The 20,292-nt window shown below is 44.1% G+C and overlaps 1 protein-coding gene across 6 annotated transcripts in view; it reads left to right on the top strand.

The window, feature by feature from the left end:
• The window catches only part of CDKAL1 (CDK5 regulatory subunit associated protein 1 like 1), a 706,117-nt gene that overhangs the window by 606,523 nt on the left and 79,302 nt on the right, over positions 1–20,292 (top strand). For all 6 annotated transcript variants that reach the window (XM_039237460.1, XM_039237461.1, XM_039237462.1 and 3 more), the window contains 2 exons: positions 15,489–15,572; positions 18,271–18,435. In XM_039237460.1, coding sequence (XP_039093391.1) covers positions 15,489–15,572; positions 18,271–18,435 — 249 coding nt within the window. The remainder of the gene's footprint in view (positions 1–15,488; positions 15,573–18,270; positions 18,436–20,292) is intronic.

Here is a 20,292-nt window from a genome sequence, read left to right as displayed (position 1 = left end):
AAAAAATGGCACCAAATACATCTTCTGAGGAACCTTTTGTGGTTCTGTCTTCTGCTCATGATCCGCTCTGCCAGGGGCGCCTGTCCCTGACTCTCCTTTCCCCCATATCTCTCGTGAAAGTCCAGCTTCATCTTAGACTTTTTTCAAAGATTTTCTCTTTGGGTAATCTCTGCACCCAGTGTGGGGCTTGAACTCACAACCCTGAGATCAAGAGTCTTACATTCTACCGACCGGGCCCTCCGGCTCCCACAGCACCTTCTTCTTGCTGACGTCAGTCCTAAAGACAGTTTTCTTCGCGTTCATTTGACATGAGCAGTTCTCCATGTGATATGCTGCGACCTGAAACAGAGCAGGGAACTCTGCATGACTGGTCTGAGAAAATATTGTCACTATGTTCCAGCTTTCTGGCGAAATTATTTTTCCATTTACCATCTTTTTCTTCTTTACTATGTTGTCTGCTTACTTTTTTTTTTTTTTAAGTTTGTTTATTTTGAGGGAAAGCAAATAGGCAGGAGAGGGGCAGAGAGGGAGAGAGAGAGAATCCCAAGCAGGCTCCACACTGTGAGTGCAGAGCCGGATGGCGGGTCGATCCCTTGAACTGTGAGATCGTGACCTGAGCCAAAATCAAGAGTCTTACGAGTAACCCACTGAGCCACCCAGATGCCCTGAGTTGCATGTTTATTATAGTAACTCTTTTTTTTCTTTTTAAGGTGGGGTGGTTTTTTGTTTTTGTTTTTGTTTTTGTTTTTTTGGTGTTTTGTTCCAGACACAAAGTAAGTAGCAAAGAGATGGTGCAGAACTGTGTACTTCAGAAAACACTGGGCCTAGAAGCTAGGAGCTCTGTCCTGCACAGGAGCCGTGAGCGAGTTCCTTAACTTCTCTGCGTTTCACATGAGCAAGTTGCTTAACTTCTCTGTTGCTTCACGTATGAGTTGGAAACAACAAAGTATACATGAAAAATGAAAAATAGGAGACTCTTGTCACCATGCCTCACCGGAGTGGTGCACTTGCTACAGTCACTGAATCAACCCATGGGTCGGGGAGGCTGTGCGGGGAGATGCAAGTGCAGGCAGGCTGTGCAGGGAGATGCGAGCGTGGGCAGGGCAGGGAGATGTGAGGGCGGGCAGGGCAGGGAGCTGTGTGGGAAACCTCTGTACCTTCTCTCCATTTTGCTCTATAAAACTGCTCTAAAAAAAAATAAGTCTTTAATAAAAATAAATGAGGAACTATGTGAAATAAGATTATTACAGCTGCTGTTTGTATGGAGGTGGTAACCGAAAACTGCGTTTCTTCTACAGCCCTTCAAATAAATTCCGGAATTAAATCCCTGAGGGTAACCCCACAGATGATTTTATTTCAGTTTAGCAATGTTATTAAAAGTATCAACGCATGACGGTATAACTGCAAAAATATAACTATATACTCCTTTAAAAAACTGGCTTGCTCATTCATTCATTCATTCATTCGCCAAATATTTATTGAGAACCTGCTAGGAACCAGGCATGGAGCTGTGCATGAGGGGTGTAGCTGCAAATAAAGGAAACAGAATCTCCAGTCTCATAAAATACAGACCCTTGTGAGCTTTCATCAAGGTCATTTATTTCCCTTAATATTTTTTTTTAAGGTATCCGCTTGCTCCAGGTGAGTAGGCTGTTTTGCTCTGCTGTAATGCCTTGTGTACGTCTTGTACTTCAACTTCACCCTGTTCTGTGTGCTGTTTTGTAGCAGAGGATTGTTTATTATTATGATTCTGATATGTTAATGAAGAGGTACTCATTTGCAAATAACTGTTTAATCTGTAATTAAAATCTGGCAGCTCTCTTAAAAATAAAGACAGTTAAAATGCGTAGTCACTGGCCTGCTATATTGAATATGCAATTGCAAAACATTAAGAAAGGCATATCCTATTTATCACTTTTAATGAATCTTTCACCCTGGTCCCAAAGTAAGCCCTTGATGGTATTCCTGTCATCCCGTCCATATGCTTCTGAGAGCATTAACTATTCTCGGGTCTGTGCATGCCTAAGTATAAAATCAAAATCTCTAGGTTTTTTTGGATCACATATAAGCAAGCTCTCTCTCTCTCTTTCTCACTCTGTGTGTGTGTGTGTGTGTTTGTGTGTGTGTAAATCCAACACATTATCATTACCATATCCTCATTAAGATGATGGGCCCCTGACCATATCCTAATGTTTGCTTAGCAATCTGAAATTCATGTATGCAAAAGGAATTTTTCTTATCCTTTTGAAAGAAGAACGATAAATATTTATACAGCCTTAACTCTTTCAGGCAGGCACAGGATCATGTTTTAGAAATGACAAGAAGCTGCTAAGGATCTTTTTCAGCATAATTCATCTTTCCAGTAGCTTCTGGAAAAAATGAGTTGTAGATTTATCAATATCGGACAGTTTTCCTCCCCTCTCCCCATTAAATACTCTTTGTCTTCCTTCTCTGAAATCCTTTTGAGTCACGGCTTTGAAAGGGGAGTACAAGAGTTACCTATCTCCGCTTTCCAGGCAGGACTGCTCCAGAGGGCTGGGGTCCACCCAGCAGCACCACTGACTTGGGCTCCTAACTCCTCCCGCAGACTCCGCTTCCTTCAGGTTCAGCAACAGTCTAGACTAAGTCGTCATACACCCCAAGTGTTGCTCTCAGAGTCATTCCTGTTCTGAAGCAGTAATGGGATAGCGCCGCAAGATGGTTCTCGAGGTAGAATTGAAATGGTCTCCCAGCTGCTTGAACCAGCGTCTCCGGTAGTGATGGGGAGCTCAGGGGTGTGTCTCAGCTCACAGGGCCATCTTCTTGTAGCCGGGGGAAGCACAAAATTTCAGAATTTGCTCCTGGATGCAGCCGGAAGGACCGCTCACAGCTGTATTACCCATAGTAATCAAACCTCTCCGGCATAGGTGCTGACTTCCCGAAGCTAGGTTATTAACCAGCAAACTCCAGGCTCCAGCCAGGTTAATTGGTTTTTTTTTTTTCTTTCACGTGGGTCAGTCCAGTCCCTGAATTGTTACCCCCATTTGTCCTGCATTGATCCTGGCGCCTCGGCAGACACGAAGCCCGGACCACGTGTCAGCTCTGGAAGGGAAAAGAAGGAGCTGGGGTGTTGAGACCAGTCCCTGCTGTCAGGCTGGGGCCAACCGCTGGGTCCCAGCCCCGGGTGCCAGCAGAACCGCGCTGCCCGAGTCACTGGGGGACAGCTGGTGGTCCCGTCTTCTCCATGGGACTCCTGACTTAGATACACAGGGAATGGCCTTTCGCATTATGGATTTCAAATCCCCCTGCTTTGTTTTTAGAAGAGGAAACTGAGGCCCCGGAGGGACATGCCTTGCTCAGAGTCAAACAGCTAGTTAGAAGCAGAGGTCGAACTGAAGGCGTCTTGACTCTCTGATTAGTTCTCCTCGAGCCCTCATTCCGGTTGGCTGAGGTCTGTCTCGGAGGGAGGGAGATTGCAGGGGCGCCTGGGTGGCTCAGTCACTTATATTTCCAGCTCTTGGTTTCTTCCAAGGTTGTGATCTCACTGTTCATGAGTCTGGGCCCTGCGCTGACAGCACAGATCCTGCTAGGGATTCTCTCTGTCTCTCCCTCTCTGCCCTTCCCTGGCTCATTTCTCCCCTTAGAATGATTAATTAAAAAACATTTTTAATAAGAAAAAAAGGGAAGAAGACTGTAGGAGCATACCCAGAAACCTTTGGTAAGAAGTAAGGTGGTAGACCAGGACTGTGGCTGTTAGGAGAAATCTAGTCACTGACTGGGGATTAAAATACAAAGCAGCATAGAATTCACAGTAATGCAGTACATTTGCATGCCCTTTTAGGCAACACTTTAAGGTGGAAATGGGCAAGAAGTGAAAAAAAATACAAGGCGATCTATGAAACAGGAGAAATTCAGTTGGAGAGAGGATTTTTAAAAATCCACTCTACCTGTAGGAAGGACAGTGGAAGCCAGCTCTTCAATGCTGAGTTGTTCGCCATATAGAGAAAGGTCTTTTAGGATTTAAGTGATATCCTAAGGTTTATTTTAACTGTACACTGCCACGTGCAGTATAGCAGTAAAGTGCCTTCCCCAGGGCAGCAGTCTGCACTGTTATTAATGGCTTCACTATTCAAGGTCTCTCGGTTCCTGCCATACAGTAACTTTGTGGCCGCCTGAAAGGCCCAGACATACCAAGTAAGTTCAGTAGGGTTTTCTCAACTACTCGGTTGAATTGGCCTGGTTTCTGCTGTTCATAGTCTTCAGTAACCATTGCCGACCTTCTGGTCTACCTATGTGATAAACAGCTTTTCCTAGAGCCACTCACAGACATGGCAACGTTCAGGTTTAAGTAGACTGTATAATATTGTGTTTGGCAGGAGAGACCCTTAAAAAAGAAATCAAAGCAACTCTCATAACTAGATTCCCTTTTGAAAGTTGTTACTGATCAAGAAATAAAGCTCCGAATTGGAAATCATTTGGCTTAAATAAATAACTGTGCCCTTTTCTCTTTCCTCCCCACTCAGGCCTTACCCCACAGTAGACTGATATGAAAGAGTACACAGGTTTACTTGAGGCTGATCTTTCTTAGTGATCAGTGTGGAAGATTTTTTTTTATCCTCGGTTTTAGTAGAATCTTTCTTCCTTTTTAAATTTTATATAAAAACGACCTCCCACCTGCTATACAAAAACTACCATGTCCATCTGCAACCTCGATTTTTTTGGGTTGAATTATATATATTTTTTCTTAATTGTGTATCATCCAGGGGAAATAGGGACAGAGGATCGTTTTTGAACTAGACTGCTCCCGGTTAAATTCCACAACGTGCATATGTACGCGTGCGCGCATGCGCCGGCCCACAGCTAGTGACTGGTTGCAATAAAATTCGGTAAAATTTCAGTTTAGCTTCATCACCTCTGAGACAGTGAAGTAACATTAAAGGAGGAAAAACAGAATAGACGAAGAGAGACAAATAGATCAATTTTCTTTAAATAAAGACATTTTAGGCAGGAACTAGCATTCATTATTATTTTTTTTAGGTTATCATTGCCATTCCTCAGTATTATATGCCTATAAACTGCCTAGCAGGACTTGTATGTGCTTGAAGAAGCTACATTTTCACGGCAGGAGAGGAAATCAGAATAAATCACTGAGACGCAGGTGCACAGTAACACAAGGAGGCTCTTTCCCCTGCAGCCTGAATGCCTGGCCCGTAAAGCAACCGCTCTCCGGGGTCTCCCGGAGCTAGGCCAAGAGGTGGGGGTGGGGGGAGAGGGAGAGAATAATTGTTATTCAGTCTTCTTTAATGAGATGTATTGCCCACTGCAGAAAGATTGTGGCAGTGTCTTTTGTTATGCTAATTAGACACCATTAGAGCTTGGCTGCCTTTGATTTCTGCTTAATCCTTTCTGCTTCCTCAGCCTCCATCCTGGCTGGCAAATGGTTGAAAGATGGTGGGATATAGTGCATGTGTTATTTATTGCTCACGTCTATGCCGAGGTCTTTGGTAACAGGGTCAGTAAGAAAGATTTATCCTACCAAAGGCAGTATGGATTTTGGACATTCATTATTTAGCTTTTTTAAAAATGAATTTGAGAAGCCTCAATCTCTGCCTTTTCAGTCCAAACACCATTGTTTTGTTTTGTTTTTATATGGCTGCTTTCGCAGGCACACGGAATGGAAACGGACAGGATGGAAAATTTAGATGGCCTCCCCTTGGTTGCCTGGATTTCCCTTAAAAAAAAACAAGCAAGTTGGTCATGCCTTAGCTATGGGGGAGGTTGTGATGGACCAGAAAAATGGAAGTAAGAATAATGTAAAGGTCAAAAAGAGAAAATTTCCCGGGTCACAGTTCCCACCTTTATAACTTACAGATATATGTGCATTTTTTCCTAAAATTAAATCGTTGCATCTGTATGATTACCAAAATTATGAGTGTTTGTGAGTGAAAAACATTTTTTTAAATGACCAGTGAAATGGAGGATTTCTGTTAAATCCTTAAAAATTACATAATGATGGTTTAGAGCAGCCCTGTCCAATAAAAATGTCCTATGAACCACAGATAGTGTTTTCAATTTTCTGGTAGCTACATTAAAAAAGAAAGAAAAGAAAAAACAGATGGAGTAAATTTTAATAATATATTTGATTTGACTCAGTATGTCAAAAATACATTGCATGTAATCAATATAAAATTCATGAAATAGTTTATATTCTTCATGTTGAATTTTTTAAATCTGCTGTGTGTTTTTTTACTAGTGTGTCTTTTACAGCCCCTCTCAATTGGGAGTTGCCACATTTTAAGGGCTCATGGCCAGTGTCCTGGATGGTATGGGTTTAGAGTAATTCAATCACTCACTTGCCTAAAAACAATTGTCAATATAAAATCCATTTTTCATGTTATAGATGACTATTATGGGCCGTATGACTCTGGCCACGTCACTTAATCTCTAATGAGCCCTCGCCTTCTCATCTCTAAAATGATGTATTTGAACTAAATGATCTATTAATACTCCCACCCACACCAGCTCTGAAATTCATGGTTCCAAAAATTCACGTGTAGAGTCTGGGTGTACTAGAACTTATCCATCCTTTTCTATAATGTACTGTTTGAAAAGAAGAGGTAAGGGCGATCAGCAAGTAATCCCTGCACATCACTAGAATTACATCAACACTGGATTTCTAGAACTCAGTGATGTTTCTTTCTTTCTCTATGTAATCTGGCTAATTCATTGTGTTATAAGTGAAACAAAAATCCTAAAGACACTTTCCAGGAGAGGCTGTCTTTTCATTAGTTCAGAGCTGTTAAGTGTGCTCACTTTCTGTGCCTTTAAGAGAAGCTCATCAAGGAAGATTGACCCAGACTTACTGAGTAATGACTGTAGAGACCAGTGTGAAAAGATCAGGAAGGTAGAAGTGAATGGAAGTAATTGTGCACTCTTAGAATTTAACTTTTAGTAAGAAGGGTTCCACAGTGTATGTCATAGTGGTCTCACTTAGTCATCCCATTAATAAGATCACTTGGATAGATATTACTGGCAACATCTGGCCGTGGGACTCCAGATAATTTTAAATGGTGAGCACTTTCCTATATTGCCTGGGCATTGTTGAGCTTACTCGGTGTGGAAAGAATAAATCTAACATACTTTGTTCCATATCTGTGACAAGAAAGGGCAAATTGATTCGGGTTTGTTAAGAGAGTGGATCTCATGTTCTATGTTTTTAACACAGTTGGGTTTGTTTGTTTTTTTTTTTAATTCCACAAAAGCATTGTAAATAATACCGTAGAATGTTCCAGAATACCAAAAATGTACAGGCAGGTCATTGAAACTTGGTTGTTTTTTAAACTGGAAGTTCAGTTAGCACACAGGTCTACATTTCTGATGCTGAAAAGGGATCAGATTGGCATTTATCATATAACTATTTGCTGTAGAGAATTATTTAACCAGCTCAGTAAAGCATAGTTAATATACTATTAGTGTTGGCTCTCAGCCAGCAGGTGACAATAGCTCTTATTAAGAATGGGATTTTAGGGGCACCTGGGTGGCTCCGTCAGTTAAGGTTCTGACTTTAGCTTACTCAAGTCATGATCTCGTGGTGTGTGCATTCGAGCCCTGTGTCAGGCTCTGTGCTGACAGCTCAGAGCCTAGAGCCTGCTTCAGATTCTGTGTCTCCCTGTCTTTCTGCCTCCCTCCCCTGCTTGCTCTCTTTCTCTCAAAATAAAATAAATAACAATAAAAAATTTAAAGAAAAAAAAGAATGGGATTTTACCTCTCACTGGGAAGAAACTCCCTTAGATTGTTTTTTCTCATGATGGAGTGGGCCCATGGCTGGGAAAAAAAACCAGCTGGCGACTGAAGACAGGGCGCAGGGCTGTTAGAAGAAATGTCACAGTCTGATTTGATTCAGGAGAACCACCTTGGGTCTGTCTTGTTATACTGCATCACCGCTTTTCCAAAACACCAGACTGTTTTTTGCAGTTTTCTTCCTGTTTCTTCTGAAACATGAGGAAGAATAATAACATCACAAAGATACTCATGGCAATTAATGGATATGCGTAGATGAAATACTTAAAGGTACAGATGTTCTACCTCAAGGGAACATTTTTTCCTTTTGAATGTATTTTTTCCTGTTAATAAGTAGAGCTAAACAATATATGTTTTTTCACCCAGCAGATACTGCTTTTAAAACCTCTCAAAGCATGTATTTTCTGTCAGTGTCCAAGAGCCCGGTATCAGTCAGCCCCTTTGAGAATAAACCATCCATCGTTCCTCAGGAACCTTTAAGTAGACCAATAAACTGATGGCAAGCATTTTGAGTTCGATGGACTTGGAGTCTCATTACTTGTTTTCTCTGCCATCATCATTTTTGACACACATTCCTGTGTCATGGCCCTTTCATTAGAGAATGGAACTGTTGAGTAAGGATGATATTAAAATTTAATGTTATTGCTATTATTACTGTTGACTGTTTTTAGCATTAGTATGCCTGGTTCTTTCATTCCCGCTTCTGCAGGGCCAGGAAACAGGAGTGTGCATAAACAGTCAGGGAAATTACCGTACACCCTGGAGACCCCACATCGCATGCTCTGCTTGTTGTGAACGACGAATCAAAATGGAAAGGTTATCATTTTCATTAGCTAGCAAAGAACAAGACCATACTTTTCTCCAAGTGTAATTACAGTGGCTCACTGGCAACATGACGCTGCAGTCATTAGTCTGAAGGTGTGTGTGAGGGCAGGCTTTTGCACAGACACTAGAAATATTATTTCAGAGTTTAGGGTCACAGCCTTGTGTTTAACATGTTCCAGGCAGCTTGGGGGAAAAAAAAAAACTAATTTGACTGGAGCTAAAGAATGACATTTGACATTTCCCAGAGTCATGCATTCAGAAACCAGTCAGGTAGAAAAATTGTATTTTATTATCTACCAAAAAACAAGAAAACAAAGAAAACTGTAACAAAAAACCCTCCACAGCTTAGCTGCAGAAGTTGAATGTCGGACTATTTTGTAGGATAAACAGAGGTAATATTCCGGTTTATTAGGAATGTGATATAAATAATTATGAGAGCTTTTGATAGATGTGTTCTAATCTCCTTTTTCCCCCTAAGGCAATTGGACAGAAAAATTAATTTCTCGAAACTTTTCAGAGGAAACAAAATAATTTATTTATCTTCCTATTAACTGTTTTGAGAAATAAATACTTCTTTTACACTGGTCCTCATATATATATCTGTTCTTTGTGAATGCTTTTTGGACATTGAGCAGTTATTGACGTATTGAGGTCTCTTGAACCTGACCCCCCCGTAAAGGTTGAAGTGGATTTTTTTTTTCCAAAGCCTTCTCTCATGTTCTCTGTATGAAGTAAAAGAGAAGTGAGAGAGGGGGGGAAACGCTAATAGAAAGAAATAAACTTTACATACAGTTTACACTTAAAGTCATATACAGTTTACAACAACCTTTTACTTCTTCAAGTGAAGGGAATCTTGCATAAGTAACATTTCTTCCTGAGTTACAGGTAAAAGTCCACTTAGTCTCATGTCTTTGTTGAGTGTTATGATGCATGCCTGCCTTTAAGCAATTCTGTTTAGTCTCTCTCTCTCTCTAAATCCTGAAGGATTTAAAGCCGTGTAGGAACTTACTGAGGACAAATGGAGAAACAGAACAGACTTGAATGAGCATTCATTCAGCAACCAAACTCTTTTGGAATCTACTGCTGTTTTAAGGCAAGCGCGTGTTTTATGTGTGTTATCTGGCCATATGGTTAGAGCTGATGTTTCTCACAACTTCAGGCACTTAGGAAATTTTAAGCATAGATGTGACACAAATAACACAGCCAGCTGATGAGGTAACGCACTAAAAATTCTCCCCAAAAATCAAATTTAAAAACACTGCTTTTTGTTTGTCACAGATGTTTCTCTACCCAGGGAAAAGTCAGGCGCAGCAGAATGAGATCTTTGATGCTGTCCGTTTTCTCCAGGTAGCGTGGCATTCCAGGCCCAAGGCCTCCTTTTCGTCTCTGTGTCCGCACCACGGAGGAAATCACCACATCGTGCTGGCTCTCTCTGCGAAATCTGAGATTGCCAGACCCCCGTCCGGTTCTTTAGGGAACCTCTGCCTCTGTGGGTAAATAAACAAACAGATAACTCGGAGAAGCTCTCTACTGTCTTTTCCACAGGGCCTGGGAAACTGCCACGTGCGTTCCTTCTCATCCGGCTCTGTTGGGTCACCAGGAACACAGGGGCTCCTGAGTCCTTGTTCTACGCCCATCCCTACCTTCCGTGACACAGTCCGTGAAATGGAAGAAGAATGGTTTTATGAGACTGTTCTTAAACTTCATTTTTCATAAAACATCTTTCTAAAGTTAGAGCGGACCAAGTTCGGCACACCCTAGGGAAACAGCTTTCTCTGCGGACAGTTGATGAACTCGAGACTAAGTGGGCCTGCTTGTAAGAGCAGGTGCCGGAACTGGCGACGGCCCCTTGCACCCATGTCGTCAAGTCAGACTTCATCAAAGGAATCTGAGTTTCCCATAGAAATCCTTAACTTCCCAGCCCAAGTTCCTAAACTCTCAAGTGTTGAAGAAATTAGGGGCGCCTGGGTGGCTCAATCAGTTGAGTGTGCAACTCTTGATCTCGGCTCAGGTCATGATCTCGTGGTTCGTAAGATCGAGCCCCATGTTGGGCTCTGCACTGAGAATGCAGAGCCTGCTTTGGAGTCTCTCTTTCCTCCCTCTGTCCCTCCCCTGCTCATGTGCTCACTCTCCCTCTTTTCTCTCTCTCTCAAAATAAATAAACTTTAAAAACAAATGTTGAAGAAATTAGGTGCGCATTTTAGTTAATTGACTATATAGGTTATGTGCCTATAAAGAAAATCTGAGGGAAAAGGTTTGTCTTTGTTAGGGTTATAAATCAAGGGCTTTCCTGGGAAGATTTTGACGGGCTTCTTTAGACTCCCATCACTGGACAGCTTTGTGAGAGACTTTGTAACTCTTTCTTTGGTGGGCATTAGAGATCACATTACTTTAAGTGCAGCAAGGAAGTAGCTGTAAATTTGTAGAGGGCTGTGAGCATACATTTACTTTTAAGGAAAGTGAGCCTGGATGTAAAGTGTGTGTTTCCTTCATTTGAAAGCTCATAGGCATGCCAGGCCCTAGCGTGCCAATCTACCATGAAGGATGACCCAGAACTTTGGAACTGAGAGGTCCCTTACATGTTATAACCCACTTCTCAGCCTGTCTCTCCTTTCCCCACCTCCAGCCACTTTCACCCACCTCTGCCTTTTGTGACAAGGAATGTGAAAACCCAAAAAGCAGTCAGTCCCATCTCTTTTACCTTAAAAAAATAACCTACTCAGATCCTACGTCCTCACCACCGCCCCCCCCGCCCCCCCCCCAGCATCTACACATGATGGCAGCTGGTTTATTTGAATAGCCCTCTCTGAGATACTCTTTCCTAAGGTTCTGCTAGAACTCCGCACCCCTTCTTCTCCCCAGACCTCCATGTGCCCCCTTCCCTCCTGTCCTGGAATGTCCCAGCCACCTGGAAGCCGCCTCAGATCCATTCTTTGGGGTCACATTTCCACTGGCATCTTAATTCGTGCTGCTGGTCACAATCTTTGTGCAGACCTTTACTTTCAGCCTCTTATACATTCTGGGGAGTTTGTTCATTTCTTAAATAGCACAAGCCGTGTCCTGAGCCGGTGATGTCACGTTGCATTCCTGTCAGTGATGGCGGGGTAGGCAGAGAAGGATATCAGAATGTCAGGTGAATGGAGATGTCGCAGAATTTCGGAGAAGACCCAGTGTATTCTCCGTCACTCTGTCGGTCCCTGCCAGTGGGCTCTCTCTGCCTTTAGCACAAGACAGAGCTGGGCCGTGGCTGTCCTCATGGCCTAAGGATACCTGTAGCTTCACCCTTTTTCTCCAGATACCTGCTTCTCCCCAGCACCCTCCAGGCCGGGACATCCTTGCTGGTTAGCAGAGACGTTCTTAAGGCAAATCAGGACAGTTACCCTAAATCTCGTTTGTTACATGTGGGTCTTTAACCATGCTGGGTTATCCTGTGAAGTTGGGGAGAAAACAGTTGGAGAGTAGAGGGCAAGGTGGCTCATATGCAAACCCCTTCCTGTCACCAAGGCAAAACTCTCCTCTAGGCTCCCGCCTGACCTTCCCTCCTTCCCTAACGTCATTGGTGTTTTAAACTTTACTTGAAATGGTCAATTCTCTTAAAGCTTATATTTTTTTTTTCTCTTTTTCAATCTGAATTTTATTTATTATTTAAAAATTTTAATGTTTATTTTATTTATTTTTTTTTTTACAAATAGTTTATTGTCAAATTAGTTTCCACATAACACCCAGTGCTCATCCCCACAAGTGCCCTCCTCCATGCCCATCCCCCCCTCCCCCCCACATCCATCAGTCCTCAGTTTTTGTCAGCATTCAAGAGTCTCTCATGGTTTGCCTCTCTCCCTTTCCCCCACCATTTCCCCCCTTCTTCTCCCGATTGGTCCTCTGTTAAGTTCCTCCTAGTCCTCCTATACGTGCACACATATGATATTTGTCCTTCTCTGCCTGACTTATTTCGCTCAGCATAACACCCTCAAGGTCCATCCATGTAGCTACACATGGCCAGATTTCATTGTTTCTCATTGCCATGTAGTATTCCATGGTATAGATAAACCACATCTTCTTGATCCATTCATCTGTTGATGGACACTTAGGCTCTTTCCATGTTTTAGCTATTGTGGAGAGTGCTGCTATGAACATTGGGGTACATGTGCTCCTATGCCTCAGCATTTCTGTATCCCTTGGGTAAATTCCTAGCAGTGCTATTGCTGGGTCATAGGGGAGTTCTATTGTTAGTTTCCTGAGGAACCTCCACACTGTTTTCCAGAGGGGCTGTACCAGTTTACATTCCCACCAACAGTGTAGGAGGGTGCCCGTTTCTCCACATCCTCGCCAGCATCTAGAGTTCTCTGATTTGCTCATTTTAGCCACTCTGACTGGCGTGAGGTGGTATCTCAGTGTGGTTTTGATTTGTATTTCCCTGATGAGGAGCGATGCTGAGCATCGTTTCATGTGTCTGTTGGCCATCTGGATGTCCTCTTTGGAGAAGTGTCTGTTCATATCTTCTGCCCATTTCTTCACTGGGTTGTTTGTTTTTCGGGCATGTAGTTTGGTGAGTTCCTTATAGATTCTGGATATTAACCCTCTTAAAGCTTATATTTGATACTCACTTCGTTGCAGCTTCATTCTTCATTCTATATATTTATGCTCTATGTATCTACATTCTATATATCTTCTTTATGTATGAGAGCATTTAGTTTTTGGTTTTTGTTGGTTTTTTAAGGAGGTCGGAATAGATTGCAGCAGCTTTTGATAAAAATCCTAGTTCCTTGGGCTCATTTTTTTGCTTAGTGTCTTCTGAGGAACTTTAAGAGCCTCACCAGTGAGACAGAATCCATGGCCGAGGGGACAGAAGGGAGAGATGTTTGCCACCATAAATTACTACACATAGCCGTCTTCCTGCATCCCTTTGGCAAATGATAGTTACATACTCCCCTACAAAGAGTTCTCTGACGGATGATCGAAAGCCTTTCCCTCTACTGTACAAACATAGCAGGTCTTTCAAGTTCTGTGTATGCCTTGCTACCATTGTTAGTACGTCCAGGTAAAACAGAACAGCCCAGAGATGATGACTACAGCTGTCCACATTCGTGCTAACAAGAGGAAAGAACCAGCTACGTTTTCAGTGACTCCACAGTCTCATATTGTTGTTAATTTCCCAAAAACTTAATGTGAGAGATGAAGTGTAATTGCAGATTTCCTTAAGAACCATTGACAGATACTTATCTTAAGTTATAAGCAACTCACACTGTGAAATGTGTATAAACATTCTAAGTTTTCTTCCAGAAGAATATACTTCAGTGAAACCCAATATCCATCAGTCTTTTTAAATAAACAGAGCCATTCCGTTCAGAGTCGATGTTGAGTAGACTTGATTGTTGCGACTTGATTTTTAAAAGAGATTAATGTTGCAGGAACTTCCCATTAGTTTTCAGGGAGTGAAATAAGTCTTTGATAAGTATCATCCTCGAGACCTTACGACCTTTGGCTAAGGGGGCTACATTTTGAATGAGGTGGTAAAAAGATAGTAAATTACAGTGTGTTTAGGTATTGGCATTGTATGATGGAGAGGGGTGTTTGGTGTTTTGTTTTGTTTTTAATTGTTAGGTGGTATGTTTAGTGCAGCTGTGTTTACGTTTCCTAAATGCTAACCGCCTGAACATGGTGACAAATCCTCATATATGAGACTAGGGACTGCTTTTTAAAAATCTTCTTGTCCATGTGCTTTAATAATGGAGGGTTGTATTTATCAAGTAGCAAAGGCAAAAGTAATTTTGGGCAAAATCATTCAATACAGCTAGTTTGCTACATCAGACCTTTTGAAAACCTTGTAAAAAAAAAAAAGAATTGATACTTTAAATGTTGCATTTCCCAGTGGAATCAACTTGAAAATGGTAGAAGTTTTTAGACTAGTCACCTTTCTTTAACCGGTGTTTTGGTTGATTTAACTTCTTGGTTAGATCATAAATGTAGATCGATCCTGCAGGGATTAACAGTCCCATACTTTTGCTTGCTTTCTTCTTAAAAAAACAGTGAATGAAAGGTCATGGCTTCAACAAAGAAGAAACAGTTGTTTATGAGAGAAAAAAATGTATATAATGAATAAACAGCTATACTTATTTAATCAGTAATTTCAGAGACCTGTGCAGTGCATGAAATGTTTAGATGCAAGGACGTAATGACTAGTTTTTGAGGCATTTTCTTTAGTGTGACATCCCTCATAACTCAAATTAATGTTTATTACTACTCCTTACTATTGCCAAAAATATTTTCATGAATTTGGATTAGAAGCAGCTTGTCCTGGCTTGTTTTGCAACTTCACTTGAAGAAACAAAGTGATACTTATAAGATTTTTGTATGTCTTAGAAGTCTTAATTATCTTACTTACCTGGAAGGAGGAAGCTAAGTTTTGTTTCATAGTCATGTAAGAAAATAAGATTTCATGGGATGCCTGGGTGGCTCAGTTGGTTGAGCGTCCGACTTCAGCTCAGGTCATGATCTCACAGTTCATGGGTTCGAGCCCCGCGTCGGGCTCTGTGCTGACTGCCAGCTCAGAGCCCGAAGCCTGTTTCAGATTCTGTGTCTCCCTCTCTCTTTGACCCTCCCCTGCTCACGCTGTCTCTCTCTTTCAGAAATAAATAGAACATTTTTTAAAATTTTTTAAAAAGGAAAAAAATAGGATTTCATGCTATGCGCATTTCATTAGTGCACAGATAATAATGTCTTTCAGGAAATTGGAATTAATGGCTCCTGTATTAGCTGTTAAGTAAGTAGCAGTCTAGCATCTGCTTTAAATCTTACGGATCCAGAGCTCTTGGGGTGGGCATTTTTGTTTTAGATTCTCAGGTATTTGCCCCAGTCTTTCCTTTTTTCTCCCCTTCTCTCCACAGATTGGTGAAAGACAGCAAGTGTTAGTGACGGAAGAATCTTTTGATTCCAAGTTCTATGTCGCACACAATCGATTCTATGAGCAGGTGAGAGACACTTCTGCATTCTTAAGCTTTCCCCAAAGTGAGAAGGTTGTGAAGTAAACCACTTAAAGCAAAAGGAACTTAAAAAGGATGGAAGGTGGTAGAATCTTGTCACCGCAAGGCTGTTTTACAGCATCAAGCCAGCTAGACTAACCGGGGGCTCATCGTGGTGGCGTGGTTTCCAGAACATCCTCGACAAGAGAGTAAGTGTTTTAGTGCTCATTCATCTCAGATGGGAGCAGCTTTAGGCTCTGGAAGCCTAGAACCGGCAGTTACCCCGAGTCTAGACGGATGTCTGCACGGGCGACCCGGCGTGGAAGGGCCAGGGTTTCCTCTCCCTGTCCCAGCGCTCACTCGGGTGGTTGGTCGCTTGGTTGTTTTTTTAGTTGTGTTTAGTTTTAGTAGTTTTTTTTTTTTTAACTTCCACCTTGATAAGATTGCTGGGGGCAAAGGGAAAGGAGTCCATTCGGTGCTTCCAGCTCAAACCGTGTGAGCCACCCTGGAGACCAGTCTGAGGATCAGAACAACTTCAGTCTGGGAGTCATGTTCAAGGGCCGGCTGGAAGGGCCCCCCACTCACCGGCGCCCCCCCCCCCCCCCCCCCCCCCGGCCGCCTGCCTTGCACCCCGCAGGGGCCAGCCAGGCTTTAGCACTTGGGACTCCACTCTCCCCCGGTGGGCCTGGAAAGGGCCCAAGGAGAGATGGCCTCTCCTCTCCTACTCGGGGACGGTCCCCGGGCACAGGGATCCCGTGGGTCCCTCCTGGACTGTGCTCGCCTGTCTTAATGTCAGGTGGGGTTTCCTACTTTGTGCATCTTTCTCACCAGGTAAGAGGTGATGCTTTTCTGCTGTGATGCTTTTCGGCCGCCTCTTCAGGCCGGTGCGGGCGAGTCGGGGAAGGGAGCCGGGAGGCCCCTGCCCGCGGCAGAGCCCCCCGCACCCACTCCACGAGGAGGGACCCCACGCCCGCCCCGCGTCCCCGGCGAACGTGGGAGGAGCCTCCGAAGGCGCCGCGAAACTGCCCGTTCTGTTCCAGAGCCGAGGAGGCGCTGTTCCCCGCCCCGCGTTTTCCGTCTCCTTAGTTGGCTCGAGAGAGAGCCGTTTCCTCTGCAGCCAACCTGCCCGGCCCCGGGGAGGAGCCCCCCTGTAGTCGGGGTCGCCTCTTCCCTCCCTCTTCTCTGCCATCTGGGATTCTGCCTCAGCGGGAACTGTTTTCCCCTTCATTTCAAAGGCAGCGGCACCCCTCGTTAGCCGCTGCCTCCGACGCGCGCGCGCGCGCACACACACACACACACACACACACACTCAGATCAAGGCAGCAGATCAAGGAGAGTTATTTTTCCCCCCGGAATCGCACCACATCTCTCAGAGACCGTGTACCCCAGAGATTTCCGTGTTTCCTAAGAACCGATTTAAAAGGGCTTTCCTATTCTGATACGAGGCTCTTGTAGCTCCTGCACTTGCTGTGAGTCACTCACCACCCAGGCCACCTTTCTCCTGCGCTTTGCTGAAGCAGCGTGCTCAGTGGCCATTAAAAAAAAAAAAAAAAAAAAATCGAACCCAGAAAGACCCAGGTCCCCGAGAAGCGGCTGGGGGCCGCCCGGCGCCTCCCTGCCGTGCTGGTCCCCGCGGCTCAGCGTATCAAGGGTTTCACAGGAATTCTTTTCCTAAATGAGATGAGTTCCAGAAGTGAAGGTCGCATCTAGATGTGCAAGGGCCTGTTTATTTTGCATCCCACCTTAAAGAGCCGGGCCCGTCGCGGCGGCTCTGAAACGGCAGCGCGAGGCGGACACGCCGTGTGCGAGCCGACGGCGAGGCCCCGGAGGAGGGAGACAGGCGCTTTGATCAGAAGTCGTCGGTGGAGAGAGACCGTCTGGCAGTTTCCGTGACCTCGCCCAGCGGGCCTCGCGGGTCCTGGCTGCAGGTGCGGCCTGGAGGCGTTTTATAACAGAAGGAAGGCTGCGCACAGGAACCCTTACTTCCCGGACCTGTCTGGCCCCAAACACTGGCCTTTGGGGTATTAGAAAGGTCGCTTACATGTCCTCCCCGCCCATCACACGCCCACGCGCGCGCGCGCACACGCACACACACACACACACACACACACACACAGACGTGCAGGCCTTTTATTTGAAGTGTCTACTCAAGCCATTATTCTGACAGCTGACTTGGCAGGTATTAAAAGTATAAGGCTTTCATCAGCGCTGTCTCCGCTTCCTTCATTGCCCCGGACAGCCGAGAGCAGAATATCAAAGGCCTGTCCACAAGTGACTGGCTGATTGCTGGGGGGCTTCCCGGGCCTGCCTGCCACATGCCTCAGGACAGCCGGCGGCCCGCGATGAGAGAGCATTGTCTGCGCCCGGCAGGTGGCTCCTTCCAGAAATGCCTTCCTCCCCCGCGAGATGTCCAGGCCTTCCAGCAGCTGCAAGATGGAGCCTACTTAGGACGGGATCTCAGAGCAGAAGAAAAAAGATCTGAGGGGACGAAATCTGAATAATGAAGTATGGGCCTCAGTTAATAGTAACGCATTGGCATTGGTTTCTTAATTATATATCCTACTAATGATAGGGTGCTCACAATGGGAAGACTGGGGGCGAGGTGTCGACACCCTCTGCCTTCTTGCCATAATTCTGTACATCTGAAACGGTTCTAAAACTTAAAGTTCACTTAAAAAAATTAAGCCTTATGAATTTTTTTTTAAAGGTTTTAGTGCCCAAGAACCCCACATTCATGGGGAAGATGATCGAAGTGGACATTTATGAATCAGGAAAACATTTTATGAAAGGGCAGCCGGCATCAGACGCCAGAGTATACACGCCATCCATCAGCAAACCCTTAGCGAAGGGCGAAGTCTCAGGTTTAACAGAGGTGAGTAAGAGATGCTTTTCTCTCCGCCCTGCTGGCCCCACAGCAGCTGTGGAGGGACAGTGACTCCAGCCCACGCTTCTGTTATTATTGAGAGTCCCTTTTTATGTACGCACCAGGCTGTGATCCTTTGTGACAGACTGAAATCTGAATTAGAAAGATGCATTTTTGCTGATGCCTTTAGCTTTGCCCCTCTGCCCGGAGAGGGAAGAAGCCCCGGGCAGCAGGCATTATTTTTGGGCGGGGGGGGGGGGGGGGGGGGGGGGGGGGAAGACTGAGCACTGAGTCCCACCGGATCTAGTATATTTCGGTGTCAATAGATCCTGAGTGGAGGAGGGTGAGGAAAGGGACATATTCTTGCTTTACAAAACCATTTATCGTACAGTCAAAAGCCACAGTTAAACAGGCACTAAACCGTGCCCAGTGCGTGTGGTTAGGGTCCTTTCTCTAGGGTGTTTGTTGAATATCTCTTTTAGTCATGTGGAGTGAAAATTAAACAACTTTTTTTCTTTCTATAAAAAAGTAACCTGACCCCTCTTTTCTACCTTGGTGTAAATATGGCTGTTTGCCAATCTCTCTCTTACATTTCATTGAGCTACAGTTGTAAAAGCTGATGGAGTGTGAAATGAAAATGTGTGTCACATTTCCAAGCATCATTTGATGTCCTTTCTCCAACACAATTGTTAAGCACTCCAGAAAAAGTATGCAGCAATGACTTCACACGGGCAAAAAGGGAGAAGTGATATTTATCTGACCGTACAATCCCTCAATTGTTTAAATATGTGTATTATCTTTCCCCTGAAAATAAATCACAACAGCATGTTAATTAGACTTTGAGAGTAATGACAAAGAGCTTCCTCTTATCCCTGCTCGCACCTCATGTGGTGATGGACTCTGGTGTCCAAACATGAGGGACACCTCTCACGAGCCTGACCCTTGTCTGCACACAGCCATGTGAGTGATAATGGAATGACGGGCCCTGGCCTTTGTCACAGCCCAGCCAACTATGCGTCGTCCTCAACCCAGAGTGAGCTCTAATACTGGATAAGTATAACCATTAATGTTTGCGGTTGTTCAAAAAAAAAAAAATCTTTGGGGTTTGGGATGGATGACCCGGAAGGAAGAGTAGAATTCAGAATTTAAATTTTATTGCTAGAGTCAGCTTTGGATGTGTTAGCTAATACTTAAGAAATTTTTTTTTTAAAAAGTTTTTTTAATGTTTATTTATTTTTGAGAGAGAGACGGGGCATGATTCGGGGAGGGGCAGAGAGCGAGAGGAGGACACAGGATCTGAAGCAGGCTCCGGGCTCCGAGCTGTCAGCACAGAGCCCCACATGAGACTCGAACTCACGAACCAACTGTGCATGACCTGAGCTGAAGTCGGACGCTTAACCGACTGAGCCAGCCAGGCTCCCTGGTACTTCAGAAATTATAAAAGGAAGTTGGCCTTTTGTTGTTGTTTGCTTTTCTACAGAGTGTGTATTACAAGGCTGCCTTTAAAATTGCCACAGTAAGGGGCACCTGGATGACTCAGTCGGTTGAGCATCCCACTCTTGATTTTGGCTCAGGTCGTGATCGCAGAGTCACAGGATCGAGCCCCACGTAGGTTCTGTGCTGCACATGGAGCCCACTTGGGATTCTCTGTCTGTCTCTCTGTCTCTCTCTCTTTCTCTCTCTCTGTCCCTCTCCCCCATTCACATTCTCTCTCTCTCTCTAAATAATAAAGTAAAAATAAATAAAAATTAAAAAAATAAGTTGCCACAGTGCAAAGGATTTCACAGCACATGGCAGTAGTGGGCAAATTATTATTTCAAAGATGCTGCCGGATATAGTCCCTTCGATGTATGTCTGTTGAAGAGG

Source organism: Hyaena hyaena, unplaced genomic scaffold (assembly GCF_003009895.1).
Source record: "Hyaena hyaena isolate Hyena2069 unplaced genomic scaffold, ASM300989v1 scaffold_125, whole genome shotgun sequence".
Classification (NCBI taxonomy): Eukaryota; Metazoa; Chordata; class Mammalia; order Carnivora; family Hyaenidae; genus Hyaena; species Hyaena hyaena.
This window is presented reverse-complemented; position numbering and strand designations above follow the sequence as displayed.